This window comes from Rana temporaria, chromosome 4, assembly GCF_905171775.1.
Source record: "Rana temporaria chromosome 4, aRanTem1.1, whole genome shotgun sequence".
NCBI lineage: Eukaryota > Metazoa > Chordata > Amphibia > Anura > Ranidae > Rana > Rana temporaria.
In genome coordinates, this window is record NC_053492.1 from 411,547,718 (window position 1) to 411,566,458 (window position 18,741).

At 41.6% G+C, this 18,741-nt stretch overlaps 1 protein-coding gene across 3 annotated transcripts in view; it reads right to left on the reverse strand.

Annotated features, from left to right (window-relative positions):
* Positions 1 to 18,741, reverse strand: part of MACROD2 (mono-ADP ribosylhydrolase 2) — a 3,190,351-nt gene that overhangs the window by 232,882 nt on the left and 2,938,728 nt on the right. For all 3 annotated transcript variants that reach the window (XM_040351278.1, XM_040351279.1, XM_040351277.1), the window contains exon 9: positions 8,828 to 8,909. In XM_040351278.1, coding sequence (XP_040207212.1) covers positions 8,828 to 8,909 — 82 coding nt within the window. The remainder of the gene's footprint in view (positions 1 to 8,827; positions 8,910 to 18,741) is intronic.

The following is an 18,741-nucleotide window of genomic DNA, read 5'->3' on the forward strand; positions in this document are numbered from 1 at the left end:
GGCATCTAAGAATGAAGTAAGAAGTGGCAGCCTCTGTATTACTGTCAGTAGAAGGTTTCATTCAATCTTTTACAAATAATCTCAGTTACTGGATCAGCAATCTATTATTACAGCCAGGAGAAAGGCTCGGTTAATTGATAGTATGATATTTAAAATGTTACAGTCGCTGTTACATTTGCTACGCTGCAATGCAGTCTCCCTCTATCCCTCCTATCAGAAAGTGCCCATCTAATGTTGGCAGAATCTTCCCAACATGACCTATAAGAGGTATTTAAAGTGGTATTAAACCCCAAACTTAAAATGTAATCTAATCATCTTACCAATCAATAGATGTGCGTTTTGTTTTCTTTTTTTTAAATACTTTTTTTATCCACGGCCGCCATGACCACCCCCTATTTATGCATTCGCCCCCTTTTCAGGACACAGGGCGCATGAATTACTGCAGCAGTTTTTTTAAGCACCTGATTAGGGCCAGAGGCTCTAATAGGCTTTAAATTAGGGTGGGCTCCGGTCACAGAGAATGCGCTCAGATCCCACCCAGGTGTGTTACAACAGCAAATGAATATTCGCTGTTAAAACGCTGATCCTTAATCCGGCCAATCAGAAGCGGATGTGAGACCCGTTTTCCGATTGGCCGAAAAGAGAAGACTCCCAATTGGCCGCCAAAGAGGAGTGAGAAAAAGGAAGCTGTCGCTGCCGTGATGACTTGTTGAGAGCAGGAGAACGGGAGGCTGACACCGCCGTCGAACTGGGGAAGCTGCCGGTGATGGGGATTTAAATACACAAAGAAATTGAAGCCAAACTCCACATCACACTTTAGAAACAGTTTTTTTTTCGGGATGAAGATTTTACATAAATAAATAAAAGCTGATCATTGAACGGCATGTCTCTCTCTTTAGTTGCTGGGACTCAAAAATGCTGTGGCTCAGCTGCCACTGTGTTACTGGCTGCTAGGACACTGGTGGATGGGCCACACAGCTCCATTGGTTGCTAAGATGCAAGTGGCTAGGTCGTGCACCATTATTAGCTGTTATGGTGCAGGCAGCTGCCCGTACCATAACAACCAATAATATTGAGTGGCTCTGCATCCTAGCAACCAGCTAAGTAAGTCTGTCCTGTATATAAAGGGCAACATTATTGATTTGCCCTGAAGACAAAGGGCCAGATTCACAATGAGAGTACGCCGGCGTATCTACTGATACGCCGGCGTACTTTCAAATTTGCTGCGTCGTATCTTTATTTTGATTTCTCAAACAAAGATACAATGGCATTTGGCTAAGATCCGACAGGCGTACGGCTTCGTACGCCTTCGGATCTTAGGATGCAATACTTCGGCGCCCGCTGGGTGGAGTTCGCGTCGTTTTCCGCATCGGGTATGCTAATTAGCTGTTTACGGCAATCCACGAAGGTACGCGCGGTCGTCGCATTCTCTTACATCGTCGCTAGTCGGCTTTTCCCGTCGTAAAGTTGCGAGTGCTATTTCAATGGCTAATATTTAGACTAGCCATTTTAAAGTATGGCCGTCATTCCCGCGTCGAATCTGAATTTTTTTTTTTGCGTAAGTCGTCCGTGAATAGGAAAGGACGTAACGCACGTCGCCGTTCAAAATATTACGTCGGTGCGACGTCATTTCGCGCAAAGCACGGCAGGAAATTTCAAAACGGAGCATGCGCAGTACGTTCGGCGCGGGAACGCGCCTAATTTAAATGATACACGCCCCATTTGAATTAAGCGGGCTTGCGCCGGACAGCTTTACGCTACGCCACCGCAAGTTTACAGGCAAGTGCTTTGTAAATCAAGCACTTGTGCGGAAAACTTGCGGCAGTGTAACGTAAATGTAATACGTTACGCCGACGCAGATATACCTGAATCTGGCCCAAAGTGTCTGGTATGGACAGTCAGGCCTCAGTGTCTTCCTCCCACGCTGAGTGCCAACTGAGGCAGTCAACTCACTTTGCCTCATTGGCAATACACTCTTGGTGTTAGCAAATAGGGGAGAGAATACTATGACATATGCAACTGTATGCACTACTACTTTTTTTCTGCAATACATCTATTGAAAAGGGAGTACTCTGACCGTGTACCAAAGCACCTTAAAATCTGGCAACCTTGGGTTTAGCCATTAATTTTCACCCAATTTTGACCATTCACTATTGGAACCCTAGTTACTTCCTGTGGAACTGTTATGTTTATCATTGGCCGCTGGGGTAGTATACATTGCCCACCCAGTGAGAGACTCCATACCAATACTCCTCCTCCCTTTCAGCTCCCTCCTTTAGTTTGTTCTCCCTCTTTGCTTTTTATCCTGACTTTCCTCTTTTTGCTGTAACTCCTGCTAAAGGCTTGTTACTAATCACACTGATTAGGTAGTTTTTGAGCTTTTATGTGTGTTACCCTCCCCGTATCCTGGGGATACTGTGTATGTCACCTTGATAATAACGAGCCCCATGCATTCACCTTGTTTTGTTTCATTAATGGTTGCTTATATAATACAATTTCTACACATCTGTCTTCTTATGGCAACAGGGTATATTGTATTATACAGTATATTGTCAAAAGTATTGGGAAACCTGTCTTTACACAAAAATTAACTTTAACCACTTAAGCCCCGGACCAAAATGCAGCTAAAGGCCCAGGCCAGGTTTTGCGATTCGGCACTGCGTTGCTTTAACAGACAATTGTGTGCGACGTGGCTCCCAAACAAAATTGACGTCCTTTTTTTCCCACTAATAGAGCTTTCTTTTGGTGGTATTTGATCACCTCTGCGGTTTTTAGTTTTTGCGCTATAAACAAAAATAGAGCGACAATTTTGAAAAAAAATCAATATTTTTTACTTTTTGCTATAATAAATATCCCCAAAAACATATATAAAAAAAAAATTTCCTCAGTTTAGGCCGATACGTATTCTTCTACCTATTTTTGGTAAAACAAATCGCAATAAGCGTTTATCGATTGGTTTGCGCAAAATGTATAGCGTTTACAAAATAGGGGATAGTTTTATTGCATTTTTATTAATTTTTTTTTAACTACTAATGGCGGCGATCAGCAATTTTTTTCGTGACTGCGACATTATGGCGGACACTTCGGACAATTTTGACACATTTTTGGGACCATTGTCATTTTCAAAGCAAAAAATGCATTGTTTATTGTGAAAATGACAGTTGCCGTTTGGGAGTTAACCACAGGGGGCGCTGAAGGAGTTATGTTTTACCTAGTGTGTGTTTACAACTGTAGGGGGGTGTGGCTGTAGGTCTGACGTCATCGATTGTGTCTCCCTATAAGGCTGCATTCACACCTGAATGCGGCGTATTGTACCGCGATTTGCCGCGACAAATTGCAGCGTTTTGTCCCACAATTTGCCGCGACAAAACGCTGTGTTTTTTACCGCGGTTTTCGCTGGAGGGGTGATTTACACATTGTCGGCTATGGCCGAACGCCGAAGCCGCCTGAAAAAAAGGGTCAGGGACTTGTTTTGAGCTTCAGGCGTACGCTATCTCCATAGCCGACAATGTTAAATCACCCCTCCAGCGTATTTCAGGCTGCAATAGCGTCGGGCGTAAAAACGCCTAGGTGTGAATGGAGCCTAAAAGGGATCACACGATCGATGCAGCCGCCACAGTGAAGCACAGGGAAGCCGTGTTTACATATGGCTCTCCCCGTTTTTCAGCTCCGGGGAGCGATCGCGAGGGGGCGGCTAGAAACGAATAGCCGCGCCCTCATCCCGGATCGCTCCCACGCGGTTTCCAACCGCCGCATGTACCGGGGGGGGGGGTCCCGATTGGACCCCCGACCCATGGAAAGGCAGGGACGTACATGTACGCCCATCTGCCTGTACGTGCCATTCTGTGGACGTATATGTACATGCGGCGGTCGTTAAGTGGTTAATGTCACCCCAGTCTTAGTCCGTAGGGTTCAATATTGAGTTGGCCCACCTATATCCTCCCTACTTCAATTTTGTGTAAATATGTACATGCTTCCATGTATGCCTATACACGGTGTTACCTTTAATACATGATTTGAACAAGGAAAAGAGAGTACTCTCTGGTACTTTTATTATACACTTTTCTACTTTTCCTGAAAACAGATCTCTGGGCCTCGCTTCACTGCTTTATTACCTATGCTTGATTGTCTGATGTGTTTGCAGATGTTTAAAAGAATGAATGCAAGAATACAGTTTTGGTAGGATGGCTTATCTTTACTCAGCTATTATATAAGTGCTGTTTTATTGGTTTGTTTTTATGGGACGTCTTTATTAGCTATTTGTACAGCCAATGCATTAAGCGGTTTTATTCACTAAACATCTACTAAAAGATAATAAACAACATGCAAAACATTTTGATGTTACTCTGTCATTGTCAAAGGAAGCCATAATATCCAACAGTGACCATTTATATTCGGGGGTAAGACACACGGGCTTAAAAAATGCTGTATTCAGATCCATACATTATATATATATATATTTTATTGTATTATATGCGCTCCTGCACATGGCTCATTCATGTGGAATTCATTCAGTTCTGTGAAATCACAGTAAAGATATCACACATGTACATGCTTATAAACTTGGAGTGAAAACCAAAGCAGAGGAATGAAAGAAGAATTTGGCAGATGTGAGTGTTTTATGAATAATTATGCATCTAAACAGGTGTAAACGGAAGCACTTTATAGCTTTATATTAGGACTGTGGAAATTAACTATTAATTCATCGATTATTCTTAAATTCTTTCGATCGATCAACATTTCTTTGATCAAACAAAATTATTTTGATTGGTACTCACCTCTCTGCGGGCTTCCGGGTCCTCAGGGAGTTCCGTCGGAGATCCGGTGACGTCATGGACACCGGCGGGGCTTGCCGTGTCCATCTGAAGGGCTCCTTTGCTGTGCCTTCATATATGCATGCCGGCGGGACCTTACTATCTGCCACACGTAAGGGCTGTTACACTTCCCTCTATCAACCTGGGATTCTACAGCCATCCCCTGGGAGTTGTGATAGTTTCCTTCACGGGATATCTACATGTCGACAAACTGATGTTAACCCCTCCTCATCTGGATTCAGCAGTGGCATCGTTGTACACATTTTTATACCAGTATCATACTTAGCTACATGTTTTTATGACTGCTTTTGCTACCGTTTGGTATTACTCGCACCTTTTTTACAGTTTATGTAGCTACATCAATTTTATCTCTAGTGCAATTTTATTTTGTTACCTACTTGAAGACTATAAAAGTTTTAATGCTATTCCCATCGAGCGCTGCCTTTGTGTGTTTTTTGTATCCTGATATCCATTTTTCCAGCGGTTGGTAGCTGCACTGGGAATCAGCCTGCAAGGAGATCAGCTACAAGTAGTTTGATCTGTATGTGCGTTATAATTAATCGAAATTAGTCGATTAATCGATTTAAAAAAAATCGATTAATCAAACAGAAAATTTTTGATCAGTAATTGCCCTACTTTATATATTTTGATATTTTGTGGGGCTAACCTGTCAGATAGGCTGTATGGGCCCCCCCCCCCCCCCCGTGATTTCTAACAGCAGCCCTGGAGGCATTGCTTGTGTCAGCGAGATTAAAACAGAAGTAATAATGACCCATACATTTTCTGGTTTAACCCTTTACACCCAGCGATTAGGATTACTACGATTTAGCTTTCTGAGTGATCACGTGATCAGGAAACGATCCCTCCAGCTCCTGATCATAAACAGTGAATGGGATGATTGGTCACAATGCTGGGGGTGAAGAGTGAGCACATTCCCAGCAGAGAACAACAACTCTAGCTGTATGCATACTGCATATGTGGTAGCTCAGTGTTAAAGCTCATTGCTGTGCTGCCGCATATCGGCTGACTGCAAATGGCAGGAGGTTTAGGTATCCAAGAGAGAGAAAGCGGTCGATAAAGAAAGTGATGAGAAAGTCTTATATCTTTTATTTCTTTTGTGCTTATGTAGCGCACCCCCTTAAGGGCCGCAAGTACCTGGGATCACCCAACCTGCACAGCCAGACACATCAAATCCTCACAGTCACCTCAGAAAACAGTTCAGAACTTTATTTTCGTTATTTATTGAGGGATTAGATTATGGGATGCCCACTTAATTTCAACACACTTCAGGGACAACTTTTCCTATATACAGTCTATATACATGTCACTGCTTCCTCCAGCATTCACTTGCTTTCAGAACTCCAGCTGTGTCACCTTGTTGTAATTTGGTAGCCAAGGTCCATTACAGGCAGGGTCTTGCAGCTACTATACTTGAAGATAGGATGACACATCTTACACTTTCCCAGCACTTCCTCTCTGTGGTCACTGATCCCAGCACCACCTCTTCAGCCACTGCCAGCCCGCCTAACTGCAGCTGTCCCTTCCACTAGCCCTCCAGGCTAACTTCTCCACAGACTAAATACTCACCAGCTCACCCGGCTGACTTCTCAGGAGATCTTCCGAACATGCTGACCTGCTCCTGCTGTCCTCTCACTTGCTCCTATGCCTCCAGGAATGGTTTCCTCCATGTTTTGTGGGGGATCCTTTTAGCACCCGAGTCATAGGCCCAAGGTCACCCCCCAGACTAGGGGGCACCCTCAAGGGCCACAGAAAGCCTCCACAGCACGCCATCTCCATCTTCCACCCGACTGCCCCTGCTGGCATGAGTCATGCCTATTTATGAGGTGCCTACCCCCTTCCCTTTTTTCTGGAGATTGGCTGGGGTCCTCATAAATGTAAGTAGAGTGGGATAGGGGGCGCTACTTGATTATATCACAATGGTGAGTAATGTGAACCTGTGATGAATCAATTAATTTACATATATAGTATATCACAATTTTAATCTAATGCAAAACAAATGTGAAAATATCCTTAGTTGACACTAATAAAGTCCCAACAAAATATCATAAAGTTAGTGAAAATCCAATGACAGAAATCCAGTGGTATGATTGTCCCAACAGATAATGACAGTTCGTAAGGATCCAGTGTCAGAAGAAATCTTGCTGTGTGATAATGATTGCTCCACCAAACAGATAAAAAATCCTTCACCAAACAACTTGAGAAATGACACCCAAAGTGCTGAGGATAAATAATCTGCTTACCAGATGTATCTGACTTCTTTAATTAAAAAGAGAGTCAGATATCACTTTAGCAGGATAATGCCTGCTCGCATACAACATGACAGGAGTAGTAAATATGCCAAGCAGCTCCTCCTAGCCTTCACCCACTACATCTGGAAGCTTCTCCAAGGTTCCAGAAAACAGGTAGAGGCACCAGAAATGCTGCTTGCTGAGTCATCTGGCCTCCCTGAGTCACTCAACCCTGACCCAGATTCAACCCAGGCCTGGCTCTCAGCCAAACCAATTTACCTACACTTTTAGCTAACTATGTACACTAGCACACTAGCTAGAGGGTGCTACAGTTAAAACATATTAAGCAGAATACTGCGGTTGTTAATGACAACTTAGTTAAGGAGAAACTTCCAGGGGAAAAAAATTGCTTATGGTATAAAGTGTAGACACTTAGAGATGGCTGCACATACCCGTCGCCTCCAAATGCTTTCACCTATGCAAATTCTGGGCTGTGACAGGCAAAGCTTCAGCACTTCCTGGTGTTTTACAAATCACATATAATAATGGAAAAAAAATAAAAAACAATATCATCATGCGCTTAAACCTTAACCCCAGGCAGGTGTTAAAAAGCATCTGTGTATTTATTAAAATAAAAAAATTGACAAAATAAATTCCTGCATTTGAATTGATTTAAGGCCACGTACACACGATCAGTCCATCCGATGAGAATGGTCCAACGGACCGTTTTCATCGGTTCACCGCTGAAGCAGACTGATGATCAGTCGTGCATACACACCATCGTTTTCAAAACCGATCGAGTCAGAATGCGGTGACGTAAAACACACGACGTGCCGAAAAAAACGAAGTTCAATGCTTCCAAGCATGCGTCGACTTGATTCTGAGCATGTGCGGGTTTTGAACCGATGCTTTTGCGTACTAACCATCGGTTTTGACCTATCGGTCAGCCGTCCATCGGTTCAATTTTTAAAGCAAGTTCTCTTTTTTTGGACGGAAGGACAACAGACCGATGGGGCGTACACACGGGCGGTTTGGACCGATAAAACTGAACTTCAGTCCGTTTTCATCGGTTTGGACCGATCGTGTGTACGCTGCCTAAGCCTCACTCAACCCCTGTACAGTAGCACTCAGTCTGCAAGAGGGTGGGGGGGGGGGCAATACTTGGGACCAATTATGTGTCATGAATTTACATAAGCTGCTAAGGAACATTCTGATAAGAACAGAGAGCAGAAAGATGATATTATCAGTCATCTGCTGTTCCTTCACTGTCTAGTCAAAGGCTGGGGACAATTAGGTGACCAAACTGTGCTGCCTAACAGTAGCAAAAACAAAATCAAGTCACAAATACAAATGCTTTGCTAGATAAGACAACTTGAATATATGTTTTTAACAGTGTATTTAACTGCATATTTAGTATACCTAATATAAGACAGACATAATGTGCATTCAATGTAAATACGTTTTAATCACAAATTAGGTGAAAGCATAACAAATTAAAACAAAAAAAATTGAGTGACCAGATAGTCCAGAATCCACTCAATACCAGAAGAATTCTAAATTTCAGCCAAATCATACATTATCATGGAGCATATATCATAGAGATAACTTGGGTGACTTAAAATATATTTTAAAATTAAGAATAGCAATAATGGTGGCAATAATAATGATGATAATACTTGTAAAATAAACTGCAGTTGACAAGTTATTCCAATGCATGGATACAAAAAAAAAAAAAATGAATAAAGTAAAATGTGTTTTCCATACCTTTAGGGAAAAACTCTGCCAATTTCTTTCTGTAGATTTTGTCATCAATCTCCAAAAATACACAGAATATTATGCGGTCTATCTGCAAGACACAAGAGCAAAATAAAATTAACATGGGCAATTGTTAAATTAGTCCTAATGAGCTAAAGTTGAAATTGACAATATATTTCACATGACACCTTAAAAAAACATTTGTATCATCAGCATAAAAAGAAATGGAATAAATAATCCTTCGCTGACAGTTCTTTAAATACATTTCTATAAAATTCCCGCTTGGCCAGCATTTCTCATATCATATATAATTATTTGCACAATCCTAATCAAACCAGCACAGGAAGGCAATGCTATACATTTTCCTGACAAATGCACAGAACAAATATACAATAAATAATTAATGCAAATGTGGTAAGCACATTTAAAGCATTTTGCTAATTTATGGGGTATTATTTTTAAATTCTCGCCAGCACTTTGGATGTTTCTGTGGCACAAATGAAAACATGTTCATCTAGAGAAAAGTACCTTTGGAAATACAGCCTCCATTAAGAACTAGGAGAATAAACAGTACAAAGTATGGCATTATATTTATCAAATGATTCATTTTTAACATTTTCCTGTTTTAATATATTCAAACAAATTTTAGCAATATTTCACTAATTCTCCAGCAGAGAACAAAACTATCTCCTTAATTGCTTTTGCAATTAAATGACTGGAGGACAGAGAAAAGCAGAATCCAAAGAAAGAAAAGTGTTGCTCAGGTTATGCTTCGCTGAAGCAAATAAAGTTCACGTATAAAGTATAAATCCAATAAATAAATAAATACCCCCCCCCCCTTTTTCACGACCAGCCCATTTTTTGCTATTCAGCACTGCGTTACTTTAACTGACAATTGCACAGTCATGCAAAGCTGTACATAAATTAAATTGATGTAATTTTTTCCCCCATAAATAGAGCTTTCTTTCGGTGGTTTTTGATCACCACTGAGCTTTTTATTATTTGCACTAAAACAAGACTGGCAATTTTGAAAAAAAAAATAATTTTTTTACTTTCTGCCATAAAACATGTCCAATAAAAAAATAAAAACATCAAATTTCTTTATAAATTTAGGCCAGTATGTATACTGCTACATATTTTTGGTAAAAAAAAAAATCCAATAAGCGTATATTGATTGCTTTGCTCAAAAGTAATTTCATCTACAAACTATGGTATATATACTGTAGTTTTTATTTATTTGTTTCTATACTAGTAATGGCAGCGAGACATATTGCAGCGGACAATCTGACGCTGTCACTTTGTGGGAACACAAAGTGACACTGATACAGTGATCAGTGCTAAAAAAAATACACGGTCACTGTACTGATGAAAATGGTTGGGAAAGGGTCAAACATCTAGGGTGCTCAAAGGGTTAAATGTGTGCCTAACCAGTGTTTTGTGTTTACTGTGAGGTGCTTTCACTAAGGTATGTGCTGTTTTTGCATGGAAAGAAAATCCAGCACATCCCTGCTGACAGGGCAGAGCTCTGCCTTGTTTACATACACAGAGTTCTGTCTTTCTCCTCACTGACCATCAGGTGCCAGGGGACATCCATTGGCTGTCAGCTGCTGACCGGCTTGTGCTGTGAAAATCACATCACAAGTGGTGCTCCAATGGCGCGCTCGCACGCCCCCCACCCAGAAGGGCCGAATTATATATATATATATATGATCCTGTGCAGCCGGCCCACACTGTCACAGTAGATTTACAGGGCACAGTTGGCAAGTGGTTAACAAGTCATAACGAGTATCATTTTTCAAATTATGTGCAAATGCAGATAAAATCCTAATACATTTTACCAAATATATAATCAAATCAATGCACATTGGCCAGTTCCTCTTTTGTGTTCGGCCAGTAGCAGATGTGCTTCGAGTTTAAAGAGTGATCCCGGTGTCAGGGGTCAGGTATGGAGACCAGTAACAACAGCAGTAGTGAGGCTCCCACCAACCAGCTGGATGAATACACAATCAGGTCACCCTGGTGGATAATGCAGTCTCACCTGAGCTGCTGGGTCTAAGCATGGGTATTTACCAGAGCTCCTAAAGATGGAGATGGGTTTTGCTGTATGTTAGTACCAGGCCACATTTCTCAAGATCACCTCACCGGGAGGTGACCAAGCTGGGGTCCAGTATCAGATATAGTAGATAGTGATTGATCAAGCAGAAACACAGTCAGTAAACAAGCCAAATAAGTGTAGTCAGTAAACAGGGTTGGTAACAAGTGGTTGCAAGTTGAGAACAAGCGGAAGCGTAGTCAAAGAACAAGCCAAAGGTCAGTAATAATTGTTAGTGGGGATATGTTTCACTCTGCCCACAGAGCTTAGTCAGGGCTAAGCTCTGTGGGCAGAGTGAAACAGGTTTGGCAGTGGCCTGGTTGGAGCCCGGGCTGTCACATGCCTTCTTACAGGGTTTTGCACAGATATGCGACTTGCTGGACTTTTCCTATTTTCATTAACTGTTTTGGTCGGAGTTACACTAGGGCACATCCTCTTCCCTTGACCCCCTACCCACCCCCCCCCCCACCAACCCAACTAAATGCAAGGTTACTATTTTTTACCAATAATTCCTAAATGCCCTCACCAAAATACACATGATGAAGTCACATGGTCAAGAATGGGCAAACATTCCCATAGACACACTCCTAAACCTTGTGGTCAGCCTTCCCAGAAGTGTTAAAGCTGTTATAGCTGCAATGGGTCGGCCAACTCAATACTGAACGTCACAGACTAAGATTGGGATGCCATTAAAGTTCATGTGTGTTGTAAAGGCAGGTTTCCCCAATATAGTGTATGTTTTCAAAGATTATTAAGACCTCACTGATTGTCTCATACGTGGCTATGGTATTCCATGTAATTTTTGTTTTTTATTAAATACATCACTGGTTATTGATCATGATTAATGTTCATCAACAGAAGGCAGTTAATTATAAAAATGTATTCTAATCTCATAGAATTTTTCAAATGAAAACTCTGCAATGCTGGGCCTGACATGCTATGACTGAGAAAAGCCATGCACCGGAATGCCAAATGTTTCTGAAAGCATTTGCTTTGCTAAAATATACATCAGGAACAAATTATTCATTTTTTTCCCCAGACTCTCAGACTTGATCGTTTCCCCCTCTATCATTTTTCTTCATTATTAAACCCATGCCGTGGAAGAATGATGCACAGGAATACATTTGAAATATTTTAAAATGACCTCAATTTTTCACTGTTACTTATGTGACAGCTGACATAGCCAGGATTACCTTGCATCAGTTTGATGGACCTGTATCTCTTCAAACTGAACTATCTATGATTAAACAATCTGCTAAGCTGTAATATACTGCATTAAGTGTAGATATGGCAAATATGCAAATGTAATTGTTGTTAATTGATAATGCCTGTGATGGATTATACTGCGGTCTGGCACTTTTTTTTTATCAAGCCAAAATCTTGCTTTCATTTTCAAAGCTAAACTAGAAAAGTAACAGTTGGACTCTGGTGGCTTAAAGTGAACCTGCACTCCATTTTAAATATATAAGTAAAATGCTGTAAATGTACACTGAGCCACACATGCTCAGCTCAGTGTACATTCAGTTTTGGCTTGCCTCGTCAAAATGAACTAGCTCATATGTGCATGAGTATAGTTACATCATTCTGCGCCAGCCAATCAAGATAGCCGAGGAGGCAGGACCTGGAAGAAGACTGGGCTAAAGGCGGCAATGGAGTCACAGGAAAATGGTTGCGGTTGTATTGCTGGAAAGGGATGTTTTAACAAGTAAGTATATTTAGCACACTTGCATATGTTGGCAAAAGTTCTGGGTGCGGCTATGGACTTTAGTCTTGCTTTAGCATCCCTGCTTAAAGCAACAGGTTTGCTTTTCTCTTCCCCTCCCAAGTAGAACATGCTAACTTTTTTTTTGCTTCACTGATGTTCCATTCATTATTAATATTATTATTATACAGAATCAATGTAGCACCAACAGTTTGTGCAGCGTTTTACAACATGAGGGCAGCCAGTACAGTTACAATACAATTTAATACAGGAGGATTTCGAGAGCCCTACTCATTAGAGCTTACAATCTAGGAGAGGGGGTCAAGTGATACAAAAGCTAAAAACTGTGGGGAAGGATCTGATGAAGAAAGTAAAAGTACAGCTGTTAGGTAGATAGGCTTCTCTGAAGAGAAGGGTTTTCAGGGATCAACCTAAAGCAAGCAAGGTATGAGATAGTTGGACAGATTGGGGTAGGGAGTTTCATAGGATAGGAGAGGCTCGGGAAAAGTCCTGGAGGCAAGCATGGGAGGAGGTGACGAAGGAACTAGAGAGCATGAGGTCTTTGGAGGAACGAAGGGAACGAGTAGGTTGGTATTTTGAGACAAGGTCAGTGATGTATCTGGGGGTGAAGTTGTGGATGGCTTTGTAAATTGTTAGAATTTTGAATTAAATTTGTTGGGTGAGTGGAAGCCAGTGGAGGGATTAACAGAGATGGGTAGCAGACACTGAGCGGTTGGTAAGGTGGATGAGTCTGGCAGCAGCAATCATGATGGACTGAAGGGGGGTAGCCCATGTTAAAGTAATCCTGTAAGGAGTGAGTTGCAGTAGTTGAGGCGAGAGATGATCAGGGAGTGAACTAGAAGCTTTGTGGTGTCATTGGTTAGGAATGGGCGTATTCTGGAGCTGTTGCAGAGGTTTGGGTGGCAAGATTTGGAAAGTGTTTGGACATGGGGCCTGAAAGGATAGTCCAGGGTTATATGTAGAACGTTGGCATGCAGGGACAGGCTGACAGTAGTGCTATTGATCTTGACAGAAAAATCAGGGGAAGAGGCACATGGGGGAGGAAAAATCATGAGCTCAGTTTTGGATAGATTGAGTTTGAGGTAAGGGTGTGTAATATCCAGGCTGATATGTCTGTTAGTAAATTAATGATATGTGACTAGACTGAAGGAGTGAGCTGAGGGGTAGAGAGATAGATTTGGGTGTCGTCAAGCATAGAGATGGTATTGGAAGCCATGGGAGGCTATTACCTGACCCAGGGAGGAGATGTAGATGGATAATAAGAGAGGTCCAAGAACAGAACCGTGGGGGACCCTGACGGAGAAAGGGAGAGAAGAGGAGGAAGTAGAGAATGTAAGTGACACTGAAGGTGCAGTTGGATAAATAGGATGAGAACCAGAGAAGAGTACAGTCACGGAAAGAAATTCCTAAGCTCCCAGTCACTCTAATTGGTGTTTAAGTAGGACTGAAAACCCTTTACTCATGTAATAGCACTGGGCCTACCACAATAGCTATTACAACAGAAAAATGGGATGGAATCACATGCTCCCCCATATCTGGAGGCCCCTTAAAGTTAAACAGAGCAACAGGTGAATGAAGTAGACATGAAATATTCTATTTATTGTACATATACATTTCCAAGATTCTACACTCACATTAATATTTGTTTTACAATAATCTGATTCTGATCACATCCACACATATACCTAAAAAATAACTTTCTTTTGGGTTTTCAGATGTCTAAAGGAGAACCCAAAAAATGTCAGCAAGGGTGACTCCATCTTTTACATTCAGTAAAGGCGCAAATAATTTGTATATGGATTTGAGAAAAAGACAAACATATATGATAAGTGGCTGTGTGGATAAAGTCAACATAAAAAAATATTTCAAATTAAAAGTCCCTGATCAATTATAAAATAATTCTGTAGGGCCCCTACCTGTAGTAACACAAAGAGGTCCTCAACTTAAATAACCTTAAATAAAATTGTAGGGCTCACTTCTTGTGTCAACAGTGCTTGGCTGACTGTTCTCATAAAGAGTAAATTGCAATAATTGGTCATATCAAAGCACTAGATTTAACAAGCAGGGTGAATGTGGAAATTATAATCCTGAATTAAGGTCGAACCTAGGACCTGTAAGCAAGAAGGAGCACTCCAGGCTAGTATTGTACTGAATTTCCTCTTTTTATCTAACTACCTTTAAAGTGCTATAGCCCATACTTGGGTTTAGGGTGCATCGGCATCATATTGCCATCAAGGCCCAAGTTAGTGCAATAAAACCTAACCACAGCTGTATTTGCCTGGCTAGAAGACAACTTAAAAAAAAAATTTTTAAGTGTTTTGACATGTCTGTTGCATGTCACGCTATTTTTATAATTTTGTGAAGCATGGTTACATCCTGTGATTAATTCCTGACGTTCCATTGAAATGCCCTGAAAATCTTATCTAAGGTACTGCAAAGATTTTTAACTAATTTGCTTTTAATTTTCAAGCTACATTGCTGTCATGTCTGCCACTCATCACGCACAGCTGCCAAGCTAAGATAGTGCTTTTGACTAAAAGAACCACTGTTGAATTTTAATGGCATCGATGGATTTGGTGTCAGCTTAGAGAAGTATACAACAATGGAAAGCACAAAAAGCAATAGAAAACTGGCTTGTTCCATTCATTTATGAGAAGTAGAGTTAAGTGTAAATAGGACTGATAGAAATGGGAGAGTTATTAAATATGCAACCTGCAGACTGCGTGCTTGGCCCAACTGAGGAGGAACAAAAGGAAGTGGAGTGAACTAGTGCCTGGATAAAACAACTGAACCCTATTTTTTCTTCGGTTGAGAGTACCTTTTTTTCTGAACTTAAGGCAAACAACTGAATACATAGTGGGCATACACCTGCGTTACCTTCCAAAGAATTAGTATCTGTCCACCCACTGCTAAGATTTGCCACCACACTGTACATCCAACCTGGTCACCTGACGTTTTCGGTTGCAGTTAAGCAACATGGTTTTGCCCCCCCCCCTTGCACACCACCTGTGATTGGACAGTAAAGGAGCAACAAGGCCTAATGGGGTCATCTCTCTACTCTCATCTGATAGTATGTTTTTTGTTGGAACTAGGGTTGTCCCGATACCACTTTTTAAGACTGAGTACAAGTACCGATACTTTTTTCAAGTCCTCGCCTATACTGATTACCGATACTTTTTTTAATGTCATGTGACAGTGATGCACTGATGGCTGGCACTGACTGATGGGTACTAAAAGGTGGCACTGACTGATGGTTGGAAGTCGGGAATGATGGCTGGCAGTGACACTGACAGATGGGCACTGACGGATGGGTACTGACGGATGAGCACTGACAGATGAGTACTGCCTGATGGATGGGCGCTAATGGCTGGCACTGATGGATGGCACTGACTGATGGCACTGACTGATGGCTGGCAGTTGCACTGATAGATAGGCACTGACGGATGGCTGGACACTGACTGATGGCACTGACAGCTGAGCACTGACAGGTGGCTGGCACTTATGGGCACTGAAATAAATGACATGAGAGGAAAATAACTAAACTAGTATTTTGCTAAGCTGCCTATGACACCCATCTTGGTACACCCTGCACTTGGCCGCATAAAAGCAGCAGCTGACATCTTGTTACACCCATCCCACAGGGCTGGGTGTAACAAGATGTCGGCTGCTGACTTAATGTGGCCGAGTGCAGGGTGTACCAAGATGGGTGTCAGGATATCCAAACAATGACAGCAACACAGTGTTACCGAATGTGATGGCTCCGATCACCGATCATGATGGATGAAGCAGCTGCACCCCTGTCAGTCCAGCTTGCTCGCTCTCTGCTTCGCCCGCTGACTCTGCCTCTATTGCACGCTGCCTCTCCCATCCCAGGTATAGGATTAGGCATCAGGAGCATTTGTGCGATTACAAGTACTCGTACAAATGCTCGGCATCGGTCCCGATACCGATACTAGTATCGGTATCGGGACAACCCTAGTTAGAACGTACAACAAACATTTATGAAGATTTTATTTTAAGTTAATTTTACTACTACATAATATACTATATTTATTGGTGTGTTTTCATATCTTCTTCTAGTTCTGCTTTAAATACAGTGTTATTTTGCTTGAGCCCAGGTGTTGTTTTTCTACCCTGCTGTTGCATACATTACTTTCTGGTGTTGAGTGCTTTTATTATATGATCTAAGTCTATTATTTCCTATTTTCTCTTAAAAGTCTGAAAATGTAATCCTATATTTTAGACTCCTTTAGTCATTCATTTGTAAAGTGCCTTGTAGAGCAAGAGCCCCAACCAAGCTTTCCATTTATAGCACATGAAACAAGAGCTACATTTTGCACTAATACAATATATTCTTCTTTTAACAATAAGCTCTCTCATTTACCATAAGGCTAGGGGTTGTCATTATGACACAGTTTTGCTTGGTAGAGTATGATTTGTGGGAATTGAGATAATGGAGCTTATATATTACAAAATCCAGTGCTTACTTTGTAAGCATAAAAAATCAATAAGAATTAAAGAAGGCTGTGCCGAATCACATTTGCATGCATTTTCACTTCAAATGCTTTCAAAGAGGGAATCAGAGAGAATCTTTCTGTTAAATTGCTCCTTTCAGTGTCACATGATAAAGTCAGAGCTAAATGTGAGGAATCACACTCCAGGGCAATAGCAACCTGTCAGCATTCTGCTTAACCTTCCGAAGTCTGACCTGTACTGTGAAAAAGAAATATAGAAGTTGATTGGTTAAAGGCAATGTCGGACAATGACCCTTTCTGTCTCCAGTTGTCTTTAAATCAACCCTCTGTTTTTGATGATTCACACATTTTTTCTTCGAGGAAAACTATAGAGAGAGAAATACGGGAGCTGAAAACGCTAATCTTCTTTTGGCAGTTTTATAGTTGTGGATGCAATCGCTTTGTCCTTGGAACAGGTAATAACAGGACATCCCCCCAATAAGACACAAACGGCAAAAAAATAAAATAAAAAAAATAGGTCTTACACAACGACTGGACAGTTAAGAAGCAGCAGAACAGTGATAGGTCATAACTCTGTCCTGTCCTCCTGTCAGCATGTATCCCTGTAAGGAAATAGGCATGCAGCACACCTTCATTTCTAGTTTGCAAGAGGCTTACATAAAGTCAGATTCAGGTGCTTATGCTTTTTGCAATTAAAAAAATAAATGTATTGATAACCGAATGGCATTGGGTGTCAATTAAGTCAGACGCCATGCTGAGCATAATGGACCTGTCCCTATGTGCCCTAACAGGGTAATGATGCATATGGTGGTACTGATATCATCATGTTAGTGCAACGCTTGGCATCGTTGAGTAGTAGAAAATATGAAGAAAATAAAGCACCATACACACGATCAGACTTTTTGACAACAAACTTCAAAATGAGCAGGTTTTCCAAAAAATCTGACAGTGTGTACGCTCCATCAGACAAACTTTTTCAGTTTTCATTGGACAAATGTTCGCTCTGCAAACGGACAAACTTTTCGGCAACAAAAGTCCTACGGTGCAAAATCCTATCGTGTCTACAGAAGTCCATCGGACTTTAGTCCAAAGTACAAACACGCATGCTCAGAACCAATGTTAAAATCAACCATCAATAGCAGAAGTTGACCAAAGGGTGGCGTAAAGAGCAGAAAAGAGCTGAAAAACCATGTGATTTTCGGGAAGTTTGTTGAAAAAGTCCTGCTGTGTGTATGCATACCAAGTTCACGGCCAACGCTCTTCAAACAAAAATCCACGGAAAAGTTTTTTTGAAGTCCAACCGTTTGTATGAGGCTTAAAGCGGAGTTCCAGCCTTTTTTGATGTTTATTAAAAGTCAGCAGCTACAAAAAGCATAGCTGCTGGCTTTTAATAAACATACACTTACCTGCTCCACTGTCCAGCAACTTGCCGCACGGAGCTCCGCTCCTCTCCGCCGGCGCCTCCATCCTAACTGTGGTCACCCGGCTGTGACAGCTTTCAGCTTCACAGCCGGGCGCTGCGTAACCTGATTGGACAAGTGATCGCCTGGGACCTGTGACATGTCCCAGGCAATCGCCTACAGGGAGAGGCTGCCAAAAGGCGATATGACGTATTGCCTTAGGCCTCATACAC